The 22,679-nt window shown below is 47.3% G+C and overlaps 2 protein-coding genes across 2 annotated transcripts in view; one reads left to right on the top strand and one right to left on the bottom strand.

Annotated features, from left to right (window-relative positions):
- LOC307071178 (netrin-1) overlaps positions 1-14,681 on the top strand; it is a gene marked incomplete at its 3' end in the record, with an annotated part of 52,957 nt that extends 38,276 nt beyond the window's left edge. Inside the window, exons 5-7 of the mRNA XM_079730096.1 lie at positions 1,689-1,742; positions 9,980-10,054; positions 14,353-14,681. Of these exons, the coding sequence (XP_079586222.1) occupies positions 1,689-1,742; positions 9,980-10,054; positions 14,353-14,681 (458 nt within the window). The remainder of the gene's footprint in view (positions 1-1,688; positions 1,743-9,979; positions 10,055-14,352) is intronic.
- Positions 14,682-17,814: 3,133 nt separating this feature from the next.
- Positions 17,815-22,679, bottom strand: part of stx8 (syntaxin 8) — a 40,722-nt gene continuing 35,857 nt past the window's right edge. Inside the window, exon 8 of the mRNA XM_079730097.1 lies at positions 17,815-19,469. Within this exon, the coding sequence (XP_079586223.1) occupies positions 19,405-19,469 (65 nt within the window). The 3' untranslated portion in view covers positions 17,815-19,404. The remainder of the gene's footprint in view (positions 19,470-22,679) is intronic.

Genomic DNA, 22,679 nt, shown 5'->3' on the forward strand with positions numbered 1-22,679 from the left:
CAGAATCCACACGAGCTGGTTATAGGAAACATGCTCCCTGACTTACAGGGCCGTGCGTGGTGGCTCCGGTCCTGCTTGGAAGACGGCTAGGCCCACGTCGAGCATCAACAGCTCCTCCCTATTGGCAGCCAGAGCGGCCATTGTTGTCGATACATTTCAACATATGGTTGGTTCTGTTTTATGTCCACAAATAAACATTATGGCATGTGTGGGATTATGGCAGTGCCTCACAGTCACTATGAATTTGCGTACATTTGGGAAATACACGTCCCTAAAAGTTACAGTAATTCAAAATGCGGGGGAGAGATTAAGTGAAAGATGCACTGACCATATGTACAGTACATCAGTAAATATCTATTTGACAAATGGTTTTAGTATCTATGGGAACGGCGAGCAGGGAATAACTTGCACGTCAGCAGAACACTCCCTGTCCCAGTGGAGATTGTGTGGAAATCTCTCGAAAACTGTTCACTTATTGTTCCGCGAACTGACGGATGATTTGATCAAATGCTTTTGGAAAATCTCATCTGTCATGCCAAGTTGTTAAATAAAGTCCCCCATAGAACCAGGGAGATCAAGCAGACAGAGCTGGAATACAAGTCTAATGAATAATGCATTTTCCTACTCTGGAATGGAGAATGGTATTTTTTGTGTGAAAATAAGAGGTTATTTCCTTGTGTTATCTAAGCAGCGCAGCTATAACACAAGTGCTGTTGAAGCCCCCTCCCCCACAGCCTGCCGTTCTTTTGTACCTTCTGAGCTTCCATTCATTGTTGTGTCTCAACAAAGTCCCTGTTTGCCACTCAGCACTTAAGGGCCTTATCTTAGCCCTCTTCTCCCCTGCCCACACTAACAAAGTTGCAATCTTCAGCGTTTTGTGTGTGAGTGTTTGTGTGTTTGAGGGTGTGTGAGTGTGTGAGTGAGTGAGTGTGTGAGTGTGTGTATCTCTGTGTCATCTGTTGTCATCCGGCTCCGCTTTAGAGATAATAGGGGCCTGCTTCACGCATGGCTTTCTCCCAGTGTCCACTTCCTACCACACACACGTGCACGGGCATGCACGCACACACCCAAACACACACACACGATTAGAGAGGAAGACTTGAGAATGGAGTCTAAAAGAGCTGGTGTTTCAGTTGCCCCCCCCCCCCCCTCCCCAGGGCAGCTGGTCCTACGGGTGCCTGAAGGAAGCAGACAGGGAGGAGAACAGATTAGAACAGTAACATCGTTCTCAGCCCGCACATCGAATGGAGGCCGGTGTTCCCCTTTTGATCTAATCTTCCGAGTTGTTGGTTTTTTCTCCACCTGAGCCGGCTGTAAGGATACAGTGGTTCTTCTTCCTGACTGCAGGCCCCTATAACAGTAAAATTGCCCAACACTTACGATAACATGAAAGGCTTGTCTGTCGAACAGAGGAAAAGGATGCGAAACAAACACATCGAATGGGCCGACGATATTCCTTATACCTATTTTAGGTTTCAGTTCCTACACCGGCACGCATGAAAAACACATGCGTGTGCAGAGCAGTCACACACACACAAACAAACAAATTCACATGCACGCAAGTTATGACTGTTCATTGATTGTACTACTGTGGATATTAATCAAATATGATTGATATGAGCAGAGTTTGCTCAACGTGATGGAACCGATGTTGCTTTGTGTCCTGTGTCACGTTTCCCCCGGAGCAGAGATTCCTGTCGCACCTCCCACGACGACGGCCAGCAGCACGCAGGAGCCCTCCGGTGAGTCCTCGTACCTTTACTAACTAACGGGATACAGTGTATGGGTTTCAACTACTGTTGCTGCATCTTCTCCAGGACACACAGGATGTAGATGTCCTCCACTATCACCTGAACTATGGAGCGGTTTGGGGATGATGCACGTGAGAAGATGCGTACATGACCACACTGTGCTGTAGTTCGTAGGACATCAACTCGTGCAGGAAAAAAATCAGAATGCTAATAGGATCAGGGAGAGAGGGAGGGGGGAGGGGGAAGGGGGTGAGGAGGCTGGGAGCCAGTTTGGGAGTTCCCAAGACTTCCCGCCAACCCCTTGCCAAAATATTATTTCTTCCTGAGCGGGTGTGAAAACACGGCATCAAGTGGAAATTGGTTCCCTGTTGCCTTCCCGCGTGGTTATTAGTATTTCATGAATATTAAATCAATTAGCAGAGCTCTGACATGGCTCTGCTTTAATCTCTCCCACTTCAGCCAATTAATGCGTCTAACTGCGGCCCAGCAGGACACTGCAGCTCCAGGGCTCAGGCGGCTGTCCTGATTGGCTGCCTTTGGATTTCTCTCTCTCTCTCTTCCTCTCACTAGATCATCCTGTCTTCTCCCCCCCCCCCCCCCCTGCACCTTCTCTAATTTTTTTCTGATGTCTCTTACCAATTCTTTCCTATCTCTTGCTTTCACTTTCACATATGTTTGGTGTCAGAAAAGGAGGGTGAGGGTTCTATGCTAGTGTAATGCTGGGACAAAGAGGAGGGTGAGGGTTCTGCGGTAGTTTAAATGCTGAGAAGAGGAGGGTGATGGTTCTCAGGTACTTTTAATGCTGAGCAGAGGAGTGGATGGTTCTATGGTAGTTTGAATGCTGAGCAGAGGAGTGGATGGTTCTATGGTAGTTTGAATGCTGAGCAGAGGAGTGGATGGTTCTATGGTAGTTTGAATGCTGAGCAGAGGAGTGGATGGTTCTATGGTAGTTTGAATGCTGAGCAGTGGAGTGGATGGTTCTAAGGTAGTTGAATGCTGGGAGGAAGAGGAGGGTGATGGTTCTATGATTGTTTTAATGCTGGGAATAGGAGGGTGATGGTTCTATGGTAGTTTTGATGCTGGGAACTGTAGGAAAAACAAGCCTAGCCCTGATTCAGTGAAGGATACATCATGTTGTTTTATTAATAATTCCTTGTTTTGAATGAGATTCTGCCCTACATACTGGTCTAAAGGGTAGTTTTATGAATGTGTTTACAAAACTACTGAACTCTCAAAACAACAGCTATTCAAATATTAAGTAATTGAGCATCAGATCATTTTTATCCTTAGTGACTTACAGTGATGTCACACTTCAGCATCTGGAGATTGTGCCTCTTGTTGAAGGATGTCTGACGTCAGGTTTTGAACACAGACGCAAAGCTGTTTCCACGACTACACCTTCTGGAGCGTCAGTCCTACAACCGTATATCATCCATTGCAGAAGGATCCAACGCATGGAAACGGAGATGTTTACTATGTGAGCACTGTAAACCTGGAGGGCCTTGGATAGGAAATTGACACATGTGATGCCAACAAAAGGCGAGACGTAGCTTCTGTGAATTGCCTGCAAACACAGGATGTAGGTTCTGTTCCTCCTCTGTTCCTCCCCGCGGTGGAAAAACGGAGTCATCCTGCACGGGATGAATTCCTGTTGCCTTGCACTGTCCTCTTCACACATCCAGGAATGCACACGCGTGCTTGTGTCTGCTTGCACATGTGTCCATGTGTATCTGTGTGACACAGTGCGTGTGTGGAAAAGTGGGCGGTGTTCTTCATCGCTGATCTGATTGTGGTTTGGATGCATGTTATTTTCAGAAGGCGCCACACACGTTATGGTGCCAGCATTAAATCAAGGCTAGGTCTGAAGATCACAAGTCTTGCTGTAGACAGGCCGTGGGTAGGTCAGAGTAGCTAGCACAAGTTGTTTGACTTAGTTACTGTCGGGTAGAGAGTCATGGGTTAGCCTTACTTGCTAGTTGGCATCTCTGCCAGCAGTAAATTCCTGAAATTATCGATATGGGATTCTTCCCATATTTCTACATAGGGATAGGGTGTTTCAATAACCGAGTTTTACTGAAAAAGGACATTGCACACAACTTGTCTGTCCAATCACAGTGTCTGTTTTGGATGATGAATTCACACACAATGTCTTTGTGTGTGAGCGCCTTCATCGGTATGTGAACGTGTGTATGTGTGTGTGTGTGTATGTGTGTGTGTGTGTGTGTGTTTGTGTGTGTGTGTGAGAGGCTCCCGAGGGGGGGGGGTTCTCCTGCAGCTGTTGTGGGGGATCTCGGAGGTCCCTCAGGCGTCTCTGACAGCTAGGATTGACAGCGCGGTCAGGGTGCTGCTGTAACCACCCCCCCAACCTACACCCCCCCAAAAACCGTTTCTTCTTCTACTTCTACTTTCAACCTCCTTCTCCCCCTCCCCCCCCATCCTGCTCTCTCCCACCCTCCCCCCATCCCCCTCTTGAGTTTCACGCCTAGGCTTCAGGGGGCTCTGTGGGTGGTGCAGGAGTATCTACCCCCTCCATGATAGTACATAGTTCCTCTGCCCCCCCCCCCCCCCCCCCCCCATCATTCCTCTACGCAGGAATGCGTCCACTTTTTAGGGGCGTAACCTAATTTTCCGCACCTCAACGGGGCGGGGGGGGGAGGGGGGAATCTAGGTTGAGACAAGTGAAGGAATGTCACTTTTCAAAAGACGGCACAAACGTAATCTTGCAAAAATGCAAGTGCTCATCTTAAAAAAAAAAGGATATGTTTGAATATGGTGTGGCATTCGTGGATCACCCGGAGACATCCATCATTGATCCTGTACTGTTACCACTTGAGGGGGGTGGCTGCCCGCGGCCTGCATTCAATACACTTCATACACTGCCATTCAAACCCATATTGAGTCCACACAAATACAGTGAATCCTCGAGTCCTCAGGGCGGGGGAGGAGGATTCAAACCGGCAACCCTCCTCATCTAGCTACGGCCACCCTTTTCCACAGCAGTCCGACGACAGACAATAGGCGGCTTCAGAGGCGGCCCTCCGTATAATGGGCTCTGACGAGGGGTCGGCTAGAGGTGGAGAACCTTGATGGACACGCTGCTTATGACAGAACCTCTACCCCCCGCGGACCACCCACACACCGCTGGGTCAGCGCAACAGGGGGCAGAGCAGCGGGCATCTCCAGGGTTATGGGCCTTCAGGACCGGCCTTGATCTGACTGAACAGAGGAGGTCCCTGCTGTTAGACCCCGCGCTCTGTCCTCTGTCCTCTGGCCCTACAGCCACGCAGCAGACCCCACGCTCTGTCCTCTTCAGGGAAGAGGAAGAGGCCGAAGAAACCCATAACAGGGAAGCGATAGAACCACATCAAACCAAAAAGAAAGGAAAAAGTGAAAAACAGAAGGATGATAGCAAGGGAGGAAGAGAAATGGAAAGAATGGATAAGATAAAGACATGACTGGGAAGGAAGGAGCAGGGTATACAGGACTAGGAGACTGGGGAAGCAAAACGCATGCAGAACACTGAGCACCACAGAGGGGACAGCTGGGGTGCCATGGGAGGCATGGATGGGTGGAGCGGGGGGCACAGAGCTGTTGACAGGGCAGTGGTGGACAGAGTAGTGGACAGAGTGGTGGACAGAGGGTGTAAGGGGGGTGGACATAGTCGTAGACAGGGGGTTGGAGAGGGGGGTGGACAGGCCGTTGGAGACGGCGGTGGTGGTTTTGGGATGGGGGCGTTGGACAGAATGGCTTGACGGAGGGTCTTGGGGAGAAAACGGAGTGGATATTAATTTGTCTCAAAGCAACCCCCATACTCTCCCTACACACACACACACACACACACACACACACACACACACACACACACACACTCCCTTGGCCGTGAACACATGGAGGCTGGAATGCGTGGCGAATACCTCCGCTGGCGCGGCCCAGACAAAACACACATTGTGCTGCTGGGTCACGGATGGTGTGAGCCGCCACTCCCACGGGGTTATGACAGAGATGTCTGCGTGGCAACGCAATGTGGAGGGGATTAACCACTGGTGACCTGTGATGGCGCGCCCCCCCAGACCCCAAGACCGCCAGACCCGTCTCTCAGGAGACGTACAGACTGTGAAAGCAACCGACGATGATGAGGAGGAGGAGGAGGAGGACACGGGGGGGATGATGATAATGATGATGAGGATGATCGTGGAAGATAACAGGGAGCAGCCCATGCCTCTGTGTGTGTGTGTGTGGTTGTGTGTGCGTGTGCATCTGTGTGTGAGTGTGCGTGCGTGTGTGGGCATGCATGAGTCTGAATGTAAACGTGTGTGTGTGTGTATGTGTGAGTGTGTGTGTGTGTGTGTGTGTGTGTGTGTGTGTGTGTGTGTGTGTGTGTGTGTGTGTGTGTGTGTGTGTAGGTCTCCATGGCTGGAAGTGATCAGATGTTGTGATGGAACTCCTCCCTAGATTTTTGGGGCATGACTGGGATTCCACACACCCTGTTCAGAAGGAGGAGGAGGACTGTGTCTCACACTCATTTCATGCCGGGGTCTTATTACCAAACCGGGTCATAAAAAACCAGAAGGAGCGACGAAGTCAGAACGTCCTTGCTATCTTTCTCCTGTTTGTTTTGTTACACCGTCACTGCCAGCCGGAGTGCCCACAAACTCTACAGTGAACAGTGATCCAGGGGGCAGCCCAGTCTGCAGCAGCTGAGCTGAGCCAAAAGGCCTCGCACTGCAGCTATCGGCTCAGGAATCTTAAACAATATCTTGGGCCAGTGAGGGTCTCTGCATGGAGAGAAAACAAACGATACTATACTCACGGACAAAAGCTTAGCGAGCAAGAGGCGGGACTCCCCCCTCCTTCACACAATTTACTATACATATCTCTTCTCCCCCCCCTCTCTCTCTCCCTCTCTCCATCTCTTTCTAACTTTCCCTCTTCCCAATCCCCTCTCTCCATCTCTTTCTAACTTTCCCTCTTCCCAATCCCCTCTCTGTATCTGTCAATCTCTCTTCTCTCGTCTTTATTTCTCTCTCTTAGTCTCTCCCCCCCCTCCTCTCCATTTATTGCCCACTGGCAAAAGAGAATAGAGAGCAAATTAAAGAGAGAGGGGGAAAGAGCGAAGTATTGATATATGGAGGGGTAGGTTGTAATAGGGAGTAAATTAAATATACAAATTCAGAGCAACAGAAAGAAAAAATAGGTGTGTCTCATTATATAACTTCATTTCTCACTTTGTCTAATTTTCTTTCCCTCCCCTCTCCTTTCTCTCCTCTACCTATCTCTCCTCCTCTGTCTTTCTCTCTCCCCCTCTCTCTCTCCCACTCTCTCTTCTTCTCTCCCCTTCTCTCTCCCCCTCTCTCTCTCCCCCTCTCTCTTCTTCTCTCCCCTTCTCTCTCCCCTCTCCTCCTCTCTCTCCCCCTCATCCTCTCATTCCCCCTCTCTTCCTCTCCCCCTGTCTCTCTCCTCCTCTCTCTCCCCCTCTCTCTTTCTCTCTCCCCCTCTCTTTCTCTCTCCCTCTCTCTCATCCACTCCTCCTCTCTCTCCCCCTCTCTCTTTCTCTCTCCCCTTCCCTCTCCCCCTCTCATCCTCTCACTCCCCCTCTCTTTCTCTCCCCCTCGCTGTCTTTCTCCTCCTCTCACTCCCCTCTCCTCCTCTCTCCCCCCCCTCTCTCCCTCTCCCCCTCTCTGTCTCTCTCCTCTCTCTCCCTCTCTCTCTCCCCTCTCCTCCCCCTCTCCTCCCCCCTCTCTGTCTCTCTCTCTGGTGGGCTGGCCTGGGACCAGCTGCAGCACTACAGGCCCATGCTCAGCCAACAGCAGAGCAGGGCATGGCTCCGCTATACCGGGCAGCACACTGGGCCCTATAATCTAATTACATGCTTTATTTGCCCCAATTTGTTTCTCAAACAGTCTGCTTGAGGGAGGATAATGCCCTCCTCCTGGGGCCCTATTCACACCTCCATGTCCCAGGGAGGTTACGCTGCATCTCTGTCCCATTGTTGGCCCTGTAGCCTGGCCGCTCACACCGGGCCTGTCTCCGGAGCCACAGAACCACTCCATAGAAAACCCCTTAGTACAATCTGGGGGAGACTCAGCTTAAGCTAATGATACTCAGCATTTTTGTCCTTTAGAGCAGTATCTTTATAAACACTTCTGTTCAGTTTACATTTAGAGAAGTCAAAGTGGAGAACTAAGTGGAATGGTACTTCCTCTGGCGTCACGTGCGTGTGTCCACGCCACACCACTTCTGTGGACACGTCCCCGGTCGAGTGCGCCGGCTCATTTTCCACCATCTCGGCAGCCGAGCCAGAGAGCTGTCTCAGGAGGAAGTGGTCATCAGCGCTGAGTGGAATCTCAGGATACCGCTCGCTAATGATGTGAATTAAAAGCCCCCCCCCCCCCCCCTCCCCCCCTTTCTTCTTCTCCTATTTTTTTGTCCAAAGAGAAAAAGAGAAGCCTTAACAGGGGGGCGGACACAAAGCGGGGCTGGTAACAAACGGCACCCTTGAACACGCAGGGTTACAGTGGAGCCCCGATGGGCCCCCGCCTCCCCCGGCCGAGGCCACGCACAATAAGAACATTTGTCCTCGCAGTAGGGGACTGCTCTGTCGCGGGGCGCTCTCAGCGGGGACGGGCACCGGGTGGGGGGACTAATGGGGAATAAGGAGAGCCCAGCAAGAGGAGAGTATCATGAACGGAATCAAGGATGCTGGGGAGGGTGGAGGTGGGGTGCACGGAGGAAACAAAGGTGCCTTTCCATCGACGACAGGGGTGGGGGGGGAGGGGCCCCCTCAACATGGTAATCAGGCCCTCGGGATAGAGACCCGTCACACAGCCGCTGTTCGCTGGGACTTGTAGGGGCAGGGCTTGGGTTCCGCCGCCGCAGTGGTCTTGCGTCTTGCTCCGCGGCAGCGCAGTGGATCTGCTTCCTGGTCTTGTTATTTGTCTTGTTTGTGTACTCTTCTTGTCGCTGTGTCCTGCCCTTTTGAGGAATCCAATGTCCTCCCCCCGGTCGTGACTCCACCCTCCTCTTCTTCATCCCCGCGCAAGCCGACCATGTCCCCTTGTGCTGTTTCGGGTGCATTTTTTACTGCCCCGTGGTTTCCCCTGGCAACCTATTCATAGAGGATAAAGAGGAGCGGAGGGCAGGGGGCGAAGATCTGGTCACGGCCACAAGGTTTGCTCATATTCAGGTTGCCTGGAAGTTGCAGTCCCCCTCCTGTGGAACATTAGCCATCTATCCAGTCCGTCTGTCCAGACATCTTTCAGTTCAACTATGAAAAACGAAATATAACAGCAACACATTAAGGCTGGTTCCTCCATGCAGACACACAAATGTGTGTGCACACACACAACCACACACTATTCCTAGCTCTTTCATGGGTGGGTAATTTTCCCTTCCTTGACCTCTCTGTGTGTGGCAGCGACCCCTCCCCCCTCCTACCCCTCGGGTTCACACTGCAATAAATGCATGAGCTTGACATGGTCTTTGGTGGGCCCTTGACGTGAGAGAGAGCGAGAGAGAGAGAGAGAGAGAGAGAGAGAGAGAGCGAGAGAGAGAGAGAGAGAGAGGAGAGAGAGAGAGAGAGAGAGTGAGAGGTAGGTACCGGGTAGATTGAAAAAGGGAGAAAGATATAAGTTGAGAGCATCAGGTGTGTGTGTGTGTGTGTGTGTGTGTGTGTGTGTGTGTGTGTGTGAGTGTACGTTTTTAATAGAGCAGGCTCACAGTTTCCCTTGACGTGGTTTGTGTTTGTGGGGGCTGTGTGTGTGTGTGTGTGTGTGTGTGTGTAGAGAGGGGGTCTGCCACGTTACAGAGGTTAATTAGCGAGGTTCTTCAAGAAGTTCTATCTGCTGCCTTCACCGCCTTGACCCCTGGCTGGTGCAGAAGAGCCGCTTGCCCATAATGCATTGGGGTTGTAGACGTCAAAGGGGCCATGGGGCGTGAACTCAAATACCACACGCACCCCACACACACACACACACACACACACACACACACACACACACACACACACACACACACACACACACACACTGCTATTGTGTTATTTTCTATGCTGCAGCAGTCGTGCCCATTCTCCTGCAGAAGGCTTTTCTTGAGAACACAATGACACCAGACATGCATATGAAGCACAGAGCTGAAAACCTGCTGTCAAAATCCTTATTGTGTGCGAGCTGTTTTAATAACACAACGTATCTCCCTTCTCCCTCTGCCTCTCTCTTCATCTCTCTTCACAGACTGTGACTCCTACTGCAAGGCGTCTAAAGGCAAACTGAAGATCAACATGAAGAAATACTGCAAGAAGGATTATGGTGAGTGGTACAATGAAGGCACAGCACTGCTCCTATTCATTTTGGTCTGGTTCTTTTGCCTGACCAACGTTGTATCTTTTGGATCCACAATTTTATTGGTCTCTCTGTTGTTGAGGACCCCTCCCGTCTTAAGCTACAAGGAGGAGAATAACATCAGTGAGTTGATGTTGACCTCAATTTCATTGCTCACAGGTTGTGGAGAGGAACCCTGTCTAAATGAAAATATATCTAGTTGTTGAAATGGAAACAACTCTATTCTACACACATACAAATAATAATATGGTTCAAACAACACGCCCGTTCAAAGTATTCAGCCCCATCGCACCATGTCACAAAAAAACATTGTTTTTTTGTGACATGGTGCGAAAACACCTTTTAAGGTCATCCTCAATTAAAACAAAATGAGCCCGGACGGGGCAGGTCCCACGATGGGGCAGGGCCCACACCCCGCCACCGGGCAGGGGGGCAGAGGAAGGTCCTAACAGGACCCGGGCAGAGGAAGGTCCTAGCAGGGCGGCGGGACTGATTGAGACGGGACTCCTGTCCCGTCTCAGCCCAGACACAAAGCATCAAACACACCTCACCCCGGGGAGGGGCGGGACACGGCTGGAGAGACAGGCAGAGAGAAGAGAGAGTGAGACAGATGTAGGTATTAGGGTGAGGCGGAGGGTCTCTGGGTGGACGGCCCAGTGGGTGTTCGAAGACCCCGGCGGATAAAGCGGATTCTGTGTGTGACAGTGGTCTGTAAGAGGTCCTCATTCAGGGGTTGTGTGTTATCCCCCGTTGACCCCTGGTGACCCCCGACTGACCTGTCCCATCCCTGCCCACAGCCTGCCACTGTGTGGGTGGTGGAGGTGGAGGTGGAGGTGGAGGTGGAGGTGGTGGTGGTGGTGGTGGTGGTGGTGGTGGTGGTGTTGGGCGGTGGTGTGTAGGCTTAGTATGCATTCCTCCGTCCCTCCATTTTAGATGCCTGACCTGTGCTCCCTCCTCTTTCCATCCTGCCCTCCAATCCCCCCCCCCCCCTTCCTTTCCCAATCCCCCCCCCATTACATCCTGGTTGGAGGAAGGCTGTTACCTTGGACCACCGTAGGAACTGTATCTGTGTGTGTGTGTGTGTGTGTGTGTGTGTGTGTGTGTGTGTGTGTGTGTGTGTCTGTGTGTGTGTGTGTGTGTGTGTGTGGAAGGCATTGTTCCATGGTTTCCATTTGTTTTGAGGAGGTGTGGATGGATCCTGCCCCAGAGCCAGGCCATGCAGCGCTGTGCCAGCCTTGTGATGTGCTGCAGTATCTTATACCACAGCATCGTTAAAGACTTGATCCCCATGGGTGGATAACGTTCCAACGGGACACCCCTTTCTTTTAACACTTCCTAATCAATGCCCTACAACCCCTTTCAACATTATCAACAAGGCTCAAATACAACGATCAACCAGATGTTTCCTTGACAACGCAAAATCAATATTCCCAAAGCGGCGAGGGTTTTAACATTTCAGCTGATTAGGACATTAATAAAAGCAAATCCTGTTATTGATGAAATTCACTAATATTGAATCATTGTTGGTACAAGTAGAATAAACCCAGACGGGCTGTCCCCTTATTAGAAGATAATGTAAATAATGTACTTTGGGGATGGTAAGCCTCAGCAGCATCACCACCCTGGTGTACATTGTTTTCCAGTAACGGAACACCCTGTCGTGGTTTATACCTGACGTGAGGCACAACGCTCACTCATACATGCACACACTCAACTGTGTGTATTTCTGGGTTTGCAATCCCACATATTTCTGAGGATACATAATAAACAATGGTCTGACACCATTTTAAATCCTATTTCTGCCCATGGGCACTTTGGCAGCAGTGCTGAGCTACGTGTCCGACCCATCGTTCTAGCAGCAAGACGCATCACTGCAACCACTGCAAACAAACCGCCAGGCCGACCACAGCGCAGTGATTTACTGCTCCAACACCAAACACTGCGGTCAACAAGACAAACAAAGAGCCCAAAAGGAAAGTCAACTCAGCAGGTCCTCCCAGCGGGGGGGTGAGGCATGATGCTGCGTAAGGAAGTGCCCTACAAGCGGGTCTGACGTGTGTACACACACAAACACACACACACACCACACACTTACAGGGAGGTCAAGGGGGGGACGGGACGTTGTGTTGAGCAAATGAACATGAATGACCCCCCTCCAAACCAACAGCAGCCAGCATTCCCCTCATGGGTACGCAGGTCATCATCTACACTCCCTCTCATCGGGGGGAGGGGGATCTGGGGCAATAAGAAGTGACTGTTTACCTGCATGCGACCAAAGCTCAAACGTGATTGGTCCAGACATCTCTTACTACAAGCGGTAACCAGAGCGCTTCCAATGCTGAGATCTTGTCTCGTTGTCTACGGATTGTGCATTCATATGCAGTTATGTGTTTATAGGGATGATGGGGTTTGTCAAACAGAGCCTTCCGGTGGTGGCAGGTGATGGTCAGGCTGATGGGGACAGAGGTCACCATCAGGTCAAACCCCTCATATACAACCAACAGTAGGGTTCGGGTAGTCAACGATGGCCTCTTTACGACCGTTTCCATGGCAGCGTATACCCAGGAATTGGCGTGTTAATGAATGGAGAGCTGGCACGTCTTTTAACCTTCTCCCTGTTGATCAAATCCAATGGGGATCCAATTCGGACAGGATTTCTATGAAACAATATCTAAACAATATTGAAGAAGGCCAAAGACAGAAGAAGAAGAAGAAGAAGAAGAAGAAAAAGGCTTTCTCAACATAAGTAATAAGAAATAATATCTTCTGTATTATTGTGTCCTAAAGACACAATAATCGGTTTTAAAGGTCAGGTCTCTTTTCAAACGCCAAAAGGCATTGCGATGATAAATGACTGAAACTAGAGTACGGTAGATTATCACTGTAGTCTGGTTCATTTGTATTGAGCATTATTAAATAGCATTAGCACGGGGGTGAGCGGTAGGGTTAGTGGATTAGGGTTAACTGTAACTCTATTAAATAATGCATCAATTATTACCGTAGTTACATTAACACCATTAGCTTAGTTAATTAAAACACCATTAGTCAACATAGAATATGTAAATGATTACTAGAACGTTAGTTAACTGTGAATCAACTGCTAGTTAATGCTTATTACCACATTAGCTAGTGTTAATTAATGGTAAATCCATTGAAAGTGTCCCCAATGACAATTCCAAACACAGAGCCACATGCCGCTCCAGATCCTCGGTTTTCATAGGTTAGAATCCCCAACGCCCCCTTCTCCACCACCCCCTCACAGCAGAGGAGCCTGCAGTGCGGGCCCCATGAATCGAATGAACCCGCACCGTCTCTTGGTCCGTTGAAGGAGGTGAAAGTCCTCTGTGGGTGATCACAGAGGGAGTGGCGCCGATGTACAGGAGAGCCGTGAGCGGCTCCCTGCTGAGTTACGGCCCATTTAGCGCATATCTGCAACGTGAGGGATGGGATCCAACACCACCTCATTGTCTATCTCCCCTTTCTGTCCATTTATCCGGGCCTCCCTCTTCCTGCCGTGTGTCGTGGTAGCCCATTCGTCATTTGATGTTGGAGTGTGTCGTATGGACCTTAATGCTGGCCATGTGCCATGGCCGGTTTTATCTCTCTCTCGCTCGCTCATGTTCAAATGGAAAAATACGTAATCTAACGTCTTTCCCTTTACCTTTACGGATGTCAGGGATACGTCTGTCACCTGGTCATCTCAGAACCATCTTGTTTAGTGATATTGCATCACATAATTATTGTTATTTGTAGTTTTCTTGGGCGTTTTTTCTTTTGTTTCATTGAGTGTTACTGGAGGTAGCTCTTCGGTTTGAATCCCCAGAAGGGTTTAATGGAAAAACATAAAACTTGACACAGAGGTTATACTGCAGACCTTGAGGCCCACTATATGAACTGCACAAGGTGAACATTTCCCCTTTGATCACTGGACATTTTTATTCATTTTGTAACTATTACGAGGAATTTAGGCATTTTATGAAATAAAATAATGTGGAGTCTAACGGCAACATAGTGTTTTTGTGTAAAGGAGACCAAAGAGAGATGGAAATAGTAAATACAACTCCGCACAGGGACACAATCTGGGACCGAAGGGTGTGAAAGTAGCTTAAAGTCACTGTGCCTAAAAAGCACAGTGGGTGCTAAATAATGTATTGTATCACAGTGGAAACACTTCCATTCACGCTCACCCCCCGCCCTCTTTCTCTTTCACTTCCTCTCTCTCTCTCTCTCTCTCTCTCTCTCCCTCTCCCTCTCCGACCCCCCAGCCGTCCAGGTGCACATCCTGAAGGCGGACAAAGCGGGCGAGTGGTGGAAGTTCACCGTCAACATCATCTCCGTCTACAAGCAGGGCGAGAGCCGCATCCGCCGCGGCGACCAGATCCTGTGGGTGCGGGCCAAGGACGTGGCCTGCAAGTGTCCAAAGATCAAGCCGGGCAAGAAGTACCTGCTGCTGGGCAACGACGAGGACTCCCCCGGGCAGGGGGGCGTGGTGGCGGACAAGGGCAGCCTGGTCATCCAGTGGAGGGACACGTGGGCGCGCCGGCTCAGGAAGTTCCAGCAGCGCGAGAAGAAAGGCAAATGCAAGAAGCCATGAGGAGGGAGCGGGACGGAGCAGAGGGGGAGGGTGGGGTGGGAGGGTAGGGAGGGGGCTGGGGGAACACAATGCAGGGTGGGAGGAGACGGAGCCAGGGGGGGCGGCCTGTAATTGGTCGCATCGATTGGTTGGGTTGACGAGAGAATGCAAAAAAGAGAAAAAGAAATACAAATAAAGAGAGAGACGCGGAGGAGGCATACGGACTCAAACAGACTGTATATGTTGCTGCTTTTTCGTGTCGAAGCATGAAGAGAATTATTTGGGATGGTTTGTTTTTACTAGTGAACTTGTTTTTGTGTTGAAGGATTTCACCTTGCAGATTTCACTTTTTTGTTTTTCTCTATTGTTTATTTTGAGATTTGTCTGTTGTGGATTTGCCGAATTTGCACCTATTAACAGTATATAGAGTTCATTGTGTTTATTTTCTTTATATCAGTATGAAATCGTTATTTTTTTATGTTTGAATTGAACAAACGTTTTCTGCTGGTGCAAACGGGACCCTGACCAAGACACATTCAGCCCAACAGTATTTTCCCGGCATGGATTCCCTCTTTCTGAACTAAACAAAGCAGGCCCCGCCACAATCTTTATAGCATCAGGAATACTATTTAGCATTCCTAAGAAATAGGAAACAAAAAAGATTTAAAAAAAAAGAAGAAAGAAATAATGTGGATTTCTCCATTAAAAAGTGCCATAAATATTATTTTTTCTGTATGCCTTTGAAAAAGCACAACTCTGTAGCATCCAGCGAGCTGCTGACTGTTTGTCTCTGCTGCAGGTAGAACCCCAGATGTTATATAACATTACTTTTTGTTTTTCAGGACAGGTGGGATTCAGGTCTGGTTCTGGACAGGGCAAAACAAGAGATCACAGACACAATTTAGTGAGGAGAGGACTGCAGGATAACCATTTAAATCAGTTAATACTCTGTACTCAATAAACTATTCATTTGTACGTAAAGGCCTCTAAATTAGGATATCATTTCCAGTTAACCCACTAGTGCTGTGGTCCTCCATTTTATTGCTGGTTCTGTTTCGTTTTTTTGGGACCCAACCTCTGATTTTAGAACTAGAGAATTTTAGAATAGCTTTGATTGTAGTTGAAAGTCAAGATCTATAAGAATATTGTCCATTTGTTTTTTTGTGAATAATCCCTGGTACAGAAAAAAGGTGGGCCTCACAAAAATAAAGAATAATGTATTCATAATCTATGTATCCATCATGTAATAATATTTTTATTTGTATTTAATTCATAGAAGTGCCATACATGTTGTTTCTTAAATTAAAAAATAAAAAGGCAAAACAACTACAGTAAGATGGCTCATAATATACCACAAACACGAAAATGATGTGGTTATTTTTTCATCAAGTTGCAGTAAACATCAACAGAGATGTAAAAAAATAACAATGGTACACATTACTGGTAGTTACATACAAGTAATTTATATTTTTTTATCATACTTTTTTTTCATAATGTTCAATGCCACATACCAATGCAATTCCATAACTGGGAACGTTCCATTTAATCTGAATAGTGAGTGGGATGAGTTTAGTATTTTAAATGGGAGCGAAAGGCTATTGCTGTTTTTTGACTACATCCTGATACAGAGGGCAGTGTGCAAAATAGTGAATATTCCTACCTTTACGCAAACCGCAGTATGTTTAACTTTTCTTAATCACAAAACAAACTTTGAGGCTTTCAGATTTCACTTTACATGTTTACTCCAGTTTCATAGCGTCCCTTGCCATAATCCGAGATAGTAATGAGAAAAACCCGTCCCTTTCATTCGTTATTTGTGTGAATACGATGCATGAAACTGTAAATGCAGGCATGCAAGGCCTCTGAGTCTCCTATTGTGCTGTCAGCTTGATTTTCATTTAAATGCTTATCTAGGTGAGGGAGTGCAAAACTCCTAAGACGATACTGCTGCTTAATTCAAGCCACATTACTTGTATATTGCCAACATTTCAGTCCGCAACTCCCATCGTCAAAATTACTTTGTTGATTTATTTTTCCAAGTCTAGAGTTTATCTGATAACGAATGATATGAGTGTGACTTTAATCTTTAAAAAGTGCTAGCCTTTTTTACTTTGGGTTGGGGGTTTTACATTTACATTTTTAAAGTGAAGCTAAAGTATTTGTCGTTTGTTGGCAATTGTAGCTGAAGTATTCTTCACGCTACAATGCCATGCAATTACAATTGTGTTAAAGCCAATGGTTTCAAAGAGGATTTTACCCCATTTTCTTGTATAAAAAGAAAATTGTAGTGGGTGATAAAATATTGTAGTTTATAAAATGTTAAAAACCCTTATCATTCTGGGATTTACTTCAGAATGAAACCAGGTGCGTCTTGTTATATTTTCAAAGTGCACACTTAGAATAAATAGAATAAATCTGAGATTGTTTTGTTTTTAATTTACCAATTATAAAAAAAATTGGGCCATTCAACATTAATGAATTTGCTGGTATTGTCTGGTAAACTCTAGGATATCCATACTTTGTTACTATTTACCAACATCCAATGTTATATGAAAATATAAAGAATAAATGTTTAGGCACATGGTAATTTGTAATCCAATCTCTTTTTGTTCGTCTCTGTAGGTGTACATTTAGATCGATGTCAAGGACAAGTTTAAAACTCCACTCTTCAAAGCATACTTTGAACTGCACCTCTTTAGCTCTCACAATTGCAATTACTGTTTATGATGTGTACTAATATATTATGGTTATTATATATGAATATATTTAATTACACAAGACATTGTGGAATTTGTTATGTCTTTTTTAACTTTCTTTTGTGATAATTATTTTTTTTACTCATTTGTGTTGTTTAGATAGTTGCCGTACAAGAAGGATATAATCACTACTGAACACACCAACCTGGTAGAACTAAATTCAAACTTTCTGTTGAAATAAACTCTTATGTTGAAATAGTTGTGCCGTCTTCCTTCTGCAACTTGCATACCAACATCGAATGCTGTCATCTATCATGTCATATATTTGCAACAGTGTTTATAAAATCATTGATTTCAGAGTTCAAGGTAAATATATAATATGAATGTACACATATAATGAATGCCACACAGTGTTCATTTATTCATTGATAATTGTTTATTTTGATTTGTTTGTTGATAGAAAAGATTTGTTTGTAGTACACTGATTTATAATTAATAAATTATCTTAATAATGAAGTCAGATAAACAAGTTTTAGTAACAGGATTTTGCACCAATACAAACCATAAGAAAGGACTATTAAAAGTAAAAAAGAATTTAAAGTCGCCGTTTATAGTGCAAACACTATTATTAACATGCCCTCAGTAACATCACCTGGCCGTCTCACATCTGTTATTAGAATAAAAAAAACATGTCGAAATTGTTAATTGAGGAAGTTAATATATGTAGGTAATATTATCAATCACTTGTCTGTATAAATACTGCTGATCTTCCATTAACTAACAGAATTGAGCCGCTTCCTTTTCATTATGACCTCCAACACTAACAAAACTGGGTAACATGTAATCGTAAATGTGCTCATAACCCTCAATAAAACATAGACACTAGTGAATCACAGATATGCTAAGAAAAGCATTTGAAAAAGCTTTTGTTTTGTTTAATTAATTACACCTTATATGCAACATGTCCATTGCGGTTTGAGTGATTTACATGGAAAGAAAACAAGCGTGTTAGTGGCACGGCCACAGTTTGTTTTGGCTCAACACTTTTCTATAAATATTAGAAAAGCCCCAGCGGCAAAAGATAACAATACAGCAGCCAAAGTGATACCAGAGAAAATATAGCGGCCGGGGGAGGCCGAGAAAGAGAGAGAGAGAGATAGAGAGACTATTGTCGTGTATGTATCACAGGTGAGCTTATGTAGTTAAAACGCTGGGAGGTCCTGTCACTGGGACAACACCAGCCCCGGCGGTGAGTATAATAAAAACTAACTTCCAAGGTGCATGCAGAAATTACAGTACCAAATATGCTGGGATGCATATGGACATATACTGCTATACCTGGGATACACACTAGTACGATCTTCTGTCGCATTCCTCTCATCCATTCATTGGTCACCATGGCTCTTTCAAAACGCATTCAAAAACAAAGGCAAAGCTAAATATTAACAATACTACAGTGTGTACAGACATGTTCTCTGCTCCCTCACTGTGGAGAACAAAGAGCAGGAGTGGCAAAGACTTTGTGTGTGTGTGTGTGCGTCTGTGTGTGCGTAAGTGTCTGTGTGTCTCTGTATGTGTGTATCTGGGTCCGTCATTGTGTGTTTATCTGTGTGTGTGTGTGTGTGTGTGTGGGTGCGCTCAAGCGCATGCGTGCGTTTGTGCGTGCGTGGGTGTGTGCGTGTGTCTCTGTGTGCGTGTGTACATGTCTGTGTGTCTGTGTGTGTATGTCTGTGTGTGTGCCTGTATGTGTGCCTGTGTGCGTGTGTGTGTGTGTGTGTGTGTGTGTGTGTGTATGTCTGTGTGTGTGCCTGTATGTGTGCCTGTGTGTGTGTGTGTGTGCCTGTCTCTGTGTGTGTGTGTGTGTGTGTGTGTGTGTGTGTGTGTGTGTGTGTGTGTGTGTGTGTGTGTGTGTGTGTGTGTGTGTGTGTGTGTGTGTGTGTGTGTGTGTGTGTGTATGTGTCTGTGTGTGTGTGTCTGTTTGCCTGGGTTTAATAGTCCGGATAAAATGGCACCATCCCCTCCGCTCCACCATGAAGGGGGCCCAGAGACTAGACGGGCCACACAGCGACCACCACGATGGCTATCAAGAGAAGGACGATCACCACCAGCATGCCTGGATAGAGGAAGAGGAACAGGTCAGACACCAGCAGCCACACCAAACACAAGATACCTCAGCGAGAGGGAGGGGCACCACTGAACATAAGGTATTTTTAATTGATATGATCGATTTATATTAGAAGGATGAACATGTTGAAGAAAATACAATTGTTGGGGTATAATTGATTCAGAAAATGCCTGAATGGCAGATGATATGACCTCGGACCAAAGTGAGTCTATCGGAAATGTGTAAAGGCTTAGTTATGGTTCCACGTCGATGCAAAACAGTAGCAAGGGCTGTGATTGGTCCGCTCACTAAAACCTGTTGAGAACCAAAACAGGTTCACAACTGCGTCGAAGCGCATGCGTGGTCATCGCGTTGCGTCGACCCATAACCTTAAGACTGTAACTTTTGTAGCTCTGTGTGCTTCACCAGAGATTGTGAGCTCTGCAGTGTGATTGTAGCGTTTGGTCACCCTCTGAGGCAGTGAAAGTCCGGAGAATAGGAAGGTCTGAGAGGACGATGATCTCACAATGTGAGAGTATTACTAATTTGCTCCTTTGATCCATGTTTAGTCCTCGTCACTTGAAATGAGCCGCGTGAGTTCAGAGCAGAGGGCACACTGAGGACCCCAGAGAAGCCACTTGGGAAAGGTATGGCGTGGAACCCACACCGCTCTCTGCTGATTTGCAAATCCCTTGATCTAAACTCCAGCCCAGAGTCCCTGCGCCCTCCAATCACATCCCCCTCCCCCACGCCTGATGACTTAATGCGGGCTACATGCGTCTGACAGCCACCAGGGCTCTGTGGACAGAGATCGCACACCGTGATAGACATGTGGTTCTGATTCCGGGCCCCTGAGTATAATCATTGTTTTCCACCGGTGCTATGGAAGCAGACAAAATGTGCGAAAGCTCGCTCGCACTTCATCAAAAGCGCTCTGCCCCCGGGGGGCCTGAAATATTACAGTTTTTATTGGGAACCCCCCCTCACCATCCACCCAGCCTCCCTTTATTCACCCAGAAACACACACACACACGCACACACACACACACACCACTACAGATGTATCATTCAGCCTTCACAAAAAGGCCTCGGTCGTGCTGCAAGCAAAAGTGGTCCAAATTCAAATTCAAACTCTTTTAACAGTGTAAACAGCACAAACCACATGGAACCGGATCTTTCCAACTCTAATATGGGTCGCTTACATGTGATGTCCTGAATCAGATACAGGTTCAATGTACCTGTATCAGAATTCATGAATTCTTTTACATCAGTCCATACTGACATGGTAAACATAAAAAAAAGAGGCGTAGGAATGAAAGCTAGAACGATAAAAACGATTAGTCAATGAAAATAACATAGACCGGTTAGAGAAAGTTCACACCGTGTCAACACTACTGCACATCAACTCATGAATTAAACCGTAACGCTGACTTCAGTGGCCTCCGTGTTGCTTCCCTGTGTGTGACGTCTTTGTTATTGAACAGCCAAACCAAAAAATTGGATCTGAGCAAAGAAATCAAATTGGAGCACCGAGGGGTCTTTTATGATGGTTCCCAACGAGGAGAGAGCGTATCAGGCCGCATGCGGCCGCCTCGAGACAGACCACTGCACCCAGTGCCTTTTATAAGAGCGCTACGCTGTTCTTCAGCGGCAAATCCCAGTTGAAAACAACGTGTTCAGAGCGGCTCCGTGTCGGGGGGACACCAAGAAAATGGTGTTCTTGCTGTACACGTATAAAGCAAAGATAACAAAAAGGAAACTACGAGACGCAAGTCTATCACGTTGCGGGGGTTGGTGATATGTGAACCAGTGCAGCGGTGGCTGATAGGTGATAGTAGAACCCTTGTGTAGTGTTTTCTTCTCTCACCCAACAAGCGCCTCATTCCAGCGCCCTGCCAGCCATCTACTGCCAGAAAAAAAACCCCACTATTTGGACATGGGCCCTAAGGCTTGCAGTGTGAACGAAGCCAAAATGACAGAGCGAGAGAGAGCTAGAGAGGGCAAAGGGGTAGGTGTGCCAGAGAGAGAGAGTGAGAGAGAGAGAGAAAGCGAGAGTGAACGAGAGGGACCGAGAGAGAGCGAAGGGGGTGGGTCATTTTTTGATCCAGGACAAGGATATATTTTCCTTTTTTTCCTTCAACTGGGCAGAATCCAAGGTAACCGGCGTCCCTTCGTGACTCCGTTGCGTACGCTAACATGATATATTGTGTGCCATGCCATACACCATGAGGCTTCGCCACAGCTGGTCCACATTTGAACAGTCCAAGGTGATAGCGCCGGCGGAGGGGGACCGGGGCAGGGAGGTGGGCGGGTCACGTGAATCGTAAAGATTAACCCGAGCCAAGATGTGGAGGTCTTTCATCTGGTACCTTGTGTGTGTGGACCGCAAACACACCCCACCAGAGCATGGGAGCGCTCCTTATTTTCCGAGCACGCGAGTGCTCATAGTTTCACTTGAGCTGATTGAAACGTTCCCCATCCCGTCACTGGGACTTTCCTCCGTGTGCACTCCCATGCCACCCAGAAAAGCCGGCTGCTTGCACGTTTGACCCACATATATAGGATACTTGTGAGTGAGAGAAGCAGTGTGAACTGTCTACAACGGGGACTGAGCTATTTGGATGCCTTCTGCATGGCTCTACGACGGTATACTGGCAAAACCACCAGCAGGACAGCAGTGCACCGCCTTCCCACTATATCCATTGAACGATGTCATTATTGTGCCTCAAAAAGGGGCGGGAGAGGTGATAAAGTCTTTGTTTGTTTCTTGTCCATCCTGTGATCAAGCCATTGTTTCCATGATCGTTAGGAGGATTCACCCCATTCACAAGTCCAGCAGACTAGACCATGCTCAGCCCCCTCTTCCCTGCAACAGAATGACCAAGGCTGTGTGGTCAGTGTATTTGATCACCAAATAACAAAGGACTTCCTCAAAGGGTCAATTCATGCATTCCCTGAGTATCTCCTCTGCAGTGGATCCCTGTGGTCCTGCAACGGAGAGATGACTTCATACAACATGATGTCGTTGGTGCTGTCAACACAGAGCTGTTATTAAGTTGGGGCCCCTCTGGAGGGTTCCCTTGGTGTAGCGTGGGGCTGGGTCCACCTCATTTTATATTTATTGTTCATCTTCTTCCCTTTCGGTCTCTCTACAGGCTTCAATGGTAAGGAGGGGTGCAGAATATTGGTCTTTGCTCATAGTTTGTATTCCGTATATTT

Source organism: Pollachius pollachius (genome assembly GCF_949987615.1).
Source record: "Pollachius pollachius genome assembly, chromosome: 2".
NCBI lineage: Eukaryota > Metazoa > Chordata > Actinopteri > Gadiformes > Gadidae > Pollachius > Pollachius pollachius.